The sequence below is a fragment of the Aulonocara stuartgranti genome (assembly GCF_965226115.1).
Source record: "Aulonocara stuartgranti genome assembly, chromosome: 16".
In the NCBI taxonomy this organism is placed as follows: Eukaryota; Metazoa; Chordata; class Actinopteri; order Cichliformes; family Cichlidae; genus Aulonocara; species Aulonocara stuartgranti.
The window spans coordinates 2,121,961-2,128,607 of NC_138952.1; the positions used below are offsets into that span (position 1 = coordinate 2,121,961).

At 43.3% G+C, this 6,647-nt stretch overlaps 1 protein-coding gene across 1 annotated transcript; it reads right to left on the reverse strand.

Moving 5' to 3' along the window:
• Positions 1-483: 483 nt before the first annotated feature.
• On the reverse strand, positions 484-5,396 carry umps (uridine monophosphate synthetase). The gene is made up of 10 exons (XM_082508229.1): positions 4,933-5,396; positions 4,142-4,295; positions 3,669-3,793; positions 3,372-3,559; positions 3,174-3,265; positions 2,878-3,038; positions 2,681-2,798; positions 2,410-2,585; positions 2,206-2,320; positions 484-1,745 (listed from the first exon to the last, which is right to left on the reverse strand). The coding sequence occupies exons 1-10, from the start codon at positions 5,080-5,082 to the stop codon at positions 1,567-1,569; spliced, it is 1,458 nt and encodes a 485-aa protein (XP_082364355.1). The 5' UTR covers positions 5,083-5,396; the 3' UTR covers positions 484-1,566.
• Positions 5,397-6,647: the final 1,251 nt, after the last annotated feature.

Here is a 6,647-nt window from a genome sequence, read left to right on the forward strand (position 1 = left end):
CCATGCTTTTATTTGATGGCTTAGTAAGAGAAACCCTTTTCTAAATTATTATTATTGGTGAAGTTACACTTGGGGAAGTTTAAAACCAGTGGGCACCATTTCTTTTGTATGCAGGAACCGTCACCTGTGAGAGGAACTGGAAAAACCCGTGAGAGTCACAGAAGCACCACCTTCGACTTTGAGGACAACAAACAGGGATCATCATCAACATCATCTCTGTGCTCTAAACAATGGCATATTCATGAATGATTCCTCTTCCTGAAATGCATTTCTTCGTCCTACTTATTTAGTTACTGTTCTTACAGTTCATTGAAAAAGAATTTGCCTGTGGTGTGAAAACCATCTGCAGAGGTGAAAAGCATCAAAAGAATAAAACTACTGACTCTAATATGAAGCTCCTTTATCTCATGTAGTGCCTGCCCTGCAACCGCCGTGGCTCCAAGGCACAAGCTAGCTAATGTCTTTAGAAAGAAGAGTCATAAATTTATATAAAGATCATTTATTTATGTATGTGAAACGATAAGGACGGCAGACAATAGATCTAATAGAGACAGGTATGAGCTCCATTCAGCTTTCCCTCGTCCAAGTCACAGTAATCTGAGGTTAATAATCAACTAATAACCAAACAAGTGCAGGGGTTAAAACATTGTTGAGCGGGTCCGTAGTACCTAAAATTAAGTATTTCCCAAAATCAAGAGTTAAATCATCATTCAGTTTGTTCAGCGCTGTGACTAACTGCAAAATCCACCAACAGTACACGCAGGTGCAGTTATAAGGCTCCTTCATGGGATTTACGCTGTTTGTGAACACGTGAAGACTAATGAAGAACCTCTGTGAATTAAAAATGCCCTGAACTTGAAGCTTGAAATATTACACAGCGTCCTTCTTCTTCTTCTTCTTCTCCTCCAATTCAGGGTCACGCAGGGATTGGAGGGTATCCCAAGTTTGTGGAGTGCGGGAGGAAGTCGGAGAGAACCCCTGGAAGCCCAGAAAGAAGGAACAAACCCCAAACAGAGCCCCCTGCTGGCTGGTGATTCAAACGCAGGAGACAGAGCTCACAGTCACACCACCCCCACAAAATATTGTAGCATTTTTATCTAGTGTTTTAGCACTGATATAACAGCATGCAAGGGGTGGTGGTTTTGTGACATACACAGAGCTACTTTTTCGTGCTGTAAGAGACATCCTGCACTATTTTAAGTGAATCTCCATTTCGAAATCGTCACTGTAGTACTCAGACCGGAGGAATGACCTCAATCCATTATTTAAAACCAACTACTGAAACCTGATCAGAAAAAACATTGAGATTAGAAATCAGTTCAAGTTGTGCAACAAATTTAAAAGGAATGAATCACAAACATTTAAAGCAGCAGATCAACAGTAAAACGCACACCTGCCAAGAACACGCTCCAAGTGTCAAACACTGTAGTGTTGCACACTGATGTGGCAGTGATACCTGAAGTGAACGGTAGCGTGTGCATAATTACACGCTGCCTTCAAAACACTCTGATCAGCTGCACAGGTCCTCGTCACAGGTGCACTCTGAAACTCGAGTCAGAGAGTTACTTAGATGCTGCTCTGGCCCACTCTCTTTCTGTAAGCATCCCAGCCCGACTTCCTGTACAACTCCGCAGCTTCCACCCTATCAGAGGCTGCCAAAATGCCTCGTCCCACGATGATGACATCAGAGGCTTTGCTGTAGATAACTTCCTCTGGAGTGGTGTACTGCTGGCCCAGCAAATCTCCTGTAAGGGGGGAGGGAGGCCGAGAGAAGGGAAAGTAGGTTTAGAGGAGACTGATACAGACTTTGGGAGATCAGCAATAGCAGGGGCGGCACTAGTTTCATGTACTACAGCACCACCCTGTGTTAGAAATGAGTCATGGCACCATAAAGAGGCAAAAAGCGGAGTGCAAGGCTGCCTGAGGTGCAGTTTGGCCTGAACTTTATAAAAACCTCGAACGAGTTAACACAACTCTCTGAATCTCCTGATGGGACGTGTGTGATTCCTCGGGTTACAACAACAAGGGATGTAGCACTGAGTGCATGCACTGTGTATCCATGTATCTTCAGTAGGGTGGATTTCATATAGACAGTGCATTCACAACTCACTTCGTAGTTCTTTTAGTATGATGAATATAAGTGGAAAAAATGATGATAAACAAAGAAACGTCAGCTCAAAGTTCAGTAAAAGCTGTCAGACTTACCTCCAGCCTGCATCTGCACCCCGGGGGTCATGTGGATGAACTCTGGCCTCTCTGTGAGTTTAGTGCCACAGATAAACCCAATCACAAAGTCCGAGTGCTCCTCTGCCATTTGCACCTATGAAAACACAAAGCAGCTGTAAACTGAAAAGAACACAAAGCACATGTAAACAAACTTAGAAGAAGAGCACACAGAAATGAGCTCACCACAGCCTTCGTGTATTCACCAGCAGCCAGCGATCCCTGGGAGCTCATCTGAGCTATGAGCAAACAGCCTCGGGCCAGAGGCTTCCCTACAGCGCTCAGACCTTTCACCACTCCCGGCCCCGGCACTGCGTGGGCATTCACTATGTGGGACCACGATGAAATCTGGTACAAACCACCTGGAGAAAAGACAAGATCACAGCGTTCGACTACTTTGGAGACATTTTTAAGTCACTTTGAATTTACACGACCAAAAGACGTGAAATCGTCTCACCCTCATACTGATGCTTGACTGTGTTCCCGATGTCAGCGAACTTGCGATCTTCAAAGATAAGAAAGTTGTGCTTTTCTGCCACGGCCTGCATTTTCTGAATAAAGGCTAATGTGTAGTCCTGTTAACACATATGGAAAAAAACCATCAGTTTGTTTGTTGCATGTACAGATTTGAGGTTTTAGTTGATCCCGCTGTACCTGGAGGATGTCTACGTGGGTCTTCAGCATGCAGATCTTTGGACCGAGCGACTCGGCCAGCTGGAGCAGCTCATCGCTGCTGGTTACATCAGCAGACACACAAAGATTGGACTGTTTCTCCTCCATAATCTTCAGCAGCTTTGATGCTAGAGGATGGATGTCTGCAGACAACAGAAGGAAAAGAAAATGAGAAAATAAAAGAGCAAGAGCAGACACAGCACGTGTGTGGAGCTCAGTGAAAACACCACCAGTCTCTGTTTTGACGTGAAATAACTAAATAATTTAAGACTACATACTTGGTAACTTGGCTCTTTCTGAATAACTGAGCTCCAGCTTCTGTTCCACACACAGCTTCTTGCTGGCTGGAGAGTCTGTGCCATTCTTGGGCCTGAGAGTGAGTCAAGGTGACAGTTTCACCAGACAGTTTCTAGATTGTAGCGTAATGCAAGCAGACACACCAGCTACACCGGGGGAAAACGTCTGGAGAGTTGTACCTGAAAGTGTTGTTGTCCCGGATGAACTCGAGGACAATCTGGGCGGTTTGGGCGTCGATGCGTTCGGCTGCCTGCAGCACACGGAGCAGCTGAGATATGGGGATGATGGGATGGAGCTTGATTCCCTTTGATGCCAACATCTCCACGCCACCTTGCTCTCTGTCCATTAGCACAATTGCATCCGTCACCTTGAATAAAAACATGTCAGAGGTCATTCTTGTGTATTGCTGCTCTTGATGACATCAGTACAGCGTAACTATGATATTATTATCTTTACTGTAAGGTTAGATTCTGGACCTTCAGTCCCTCTTTGTAGAGCACTTCGGCAGTCTCCAGGATGCTGGTGCCGCTGGTCACCGTGTCCTCAATGATCAGGCACGTATCCCCCTGACGGAACGACCCCTCCACCAGCCGTTTGGTTCCTGAAGCAGAGATAACAGCAGGCAAATACTGAAGGACAAACTTACAGTAATTCTCAAACTATGAAATATTAACCAACAATACAGCATGCAAGATGAAGCATGCACTTTCTTGCTTTGCATTTTATTTTTTAGGTTTGGTTTACGCAGGTTCTGTACCATTGAACTGGGATTTCAGAGAGTTTAATGTCTGCCTACACTGGACACCTGTGTATTCATGCACACCTCAGCGGGGGTACTGCCTGAGGCTTCAGGTTTTTCAAACATCTGGACAGCAAGTTTAATCAGAGCCTGTAGTGGCAGCATTGTTTTTTATTTTTTTGAAAACCTGATCAGCTGAGAGCGGCTCACCGTAGTCCTTGGCCTCCTTCCGCCTGATGAGCATGGGCAGTTCATGTCGTGAGCAGATAATTGTGGCCAAAGGCAAGGCTGTGTAAGGAACCCCACACACAGAGTCGAACTGCAGACCCTCTTCCTGCACTCGCTCGTAGATGAGATTTGCCACCTGGAAGTAAAAAACAGTAGTTTGGGTCTGTTGTCAGAAAAAAAGACCAGTTTAGAGTGATGTGTTGCAGATGATGAACTTCTAATAAAATGTTAAAAAGCTGATACAGTTAAATGACCGGCTGTTTAAGGCTGAATGGTTTGAAACGCTCATCAAATCAAATCAATTTATTTATATAGCACTTTTCACAGGATAAAAACCACAAAGTGCTTCACAGTAATATAAAACAGAAATACATAAAATACATTAACAATAAAACACACAGCACAAATCTAATTAAAAGCCAATCTAAATAAATGAGTCTTATCCTGAGTGACTTGAAGAGCGGTATTGCTTCAGAAAGCTGCTGATTCCTGTAACGATTATTGAGGCTGGAGTGAGTGATTAGCTGGTGAGAGGTCCAGTCTTATCTGTTTTAACTGTTATTTTCCGTGAAAGGAGGGGATCCCTGAAACTCAGTCATTGTGTCTGCTGCATTACCGTGAAATAAACCACGTGAGTATGAATATTACACAGGAACTGACGAGTGCCTACACAGATACTTTTGCCTTTAAAAAGTGCATCCGGCAGACGTTTCGTGTGTCCGGTATCGCTTTAAGCTGTTCTGTTCTGCAGTCACGAAGACAGCACGTGTTACCTGGTTCATGAGCGCGGGGTGGGACACGAGCACCCTCAGGTCGATATAAATGGGTGTCATCAGGCCGCTCTTCAGCTTGTATTCCCCGAACTTCACTCCGTTCACGTCGTGGAGCTTCAGGATTAAACTATCAATTGAAGCGCCGTCCATTCTCTCCGTATTTACGAGCTTCGGCTGCACTTTCACTCGTCCTCAAAACTTGCTCGTCCAATTCGCGCTACCCCAGTTACGGTAATACAAAAACTTCCGCTAAACCTTTCAGAATAAAAGCGTCAATGTCCGTTTTAAGAGCTTTTAATGTTTACAGATCAAATGTCGCGTAGCTCAGTGAAGAAACGTGAAGAAGCCTGGTAGAAAGAATCGTTGTTTGTGAAAGTTCAAAAATGAAGACTCGAATAAATAACGTTGCGACAGGCTGCTGTCCAGCCTCTCAGCTGTGATAGGCTCCAGCACATCCAGAAGAAGACGTATGGATGAAAAAATACCCGCGTCAGCGTAATAGCCCTTCAAAATAAAAGCACAGACCTCCGCCATGCTCATAAGCCATGTATTCAAAAAATAACGTCAAATCGATTTGGTTGGTGAAAACATATTGTATGTTTTATTATCTTTTAACTTTAAGAGTTTCGGTCATAAAAGGGCTTCCTGCAAGCCCATGATTCCAGGGGCGGATCGAGAAAGGTGGCATGGGGTGGCGTGGGGTGGGTGGTGCCACCCTAAAATGATCTCTTGCCACCCCACGTGCCACCCTAGTTTTGCATATGACAGTTTTATTTATTAAAATAAGATAGAATTAACACTTTGAGCGTAGTTACAGTTAACAGTGAACATAAATTCTTAAACTGAATATATTGCTCTGTGTTACCCCCTTTTGTTTTCAGTAGCAAGCGATGCTTATGATAGTAAGAATACACCAGTTTTTAAAGTCAGCAGTGAGACAGCAAGCGAGTGAGAGAGAGAGAGAGTTTTGAGATGTGGGAGATTTGTGACGTTCAGCGTGGAGTGTGTGGTTAGCGTGTTGTGTAGTCGTTGTTTTGTTTTGTGTGTCAGTGAGGGCACTTACGAATGTCACAAAGGCAGATTGCAATGTAAACACTGTCTCTAGGTGGAAAAGAGAAGTGATACACCTGCTGTTATCGGGCCTACAGGGTTTTGGTCTGTGGTGTTCTTCTCTGTCTTGTGGCGGACAAACATTTTTTTTTACTGGCACAAATAATTTGTGTTATTCTTATTGCGACACCTGATTGTTCTCTCATTTTAGTTATTGTAACATTTTTAAATGGCTGTACAATTAAAAAAAAAACGCTACTAGGATTTTATGTTTTTTGTGTGATTTCAGATCAGTTGCATTAATACAGTATGTCAATGAAAAAACAACTAAATTCAGACCCGTGAGGTTGAGCTATAAAGAATGATACCAAGCAAGGCAGGGGAAACAATAAAATAAAGCAATTTAAAGGTGAAATACAAATGTAAAATCAAAAATGGCCAGTTATATTTTGGACCTCAGAGGGTTAACTCAGCAAATCATGAAAAATTAGGCTTAAGTTTTTGTTCATGACAGTGCAGATTTCTGACATGGTGTATAAATTTAAGCATGTAACAATTTGATTTTTTTCTAACAAAAAAGTATGAAACGCAAGTGAGACTCTTTGTAAACGAACCGCCCCATAGCTTTGTGGATTTTATACTTCTTAGGCTACATATTATATATT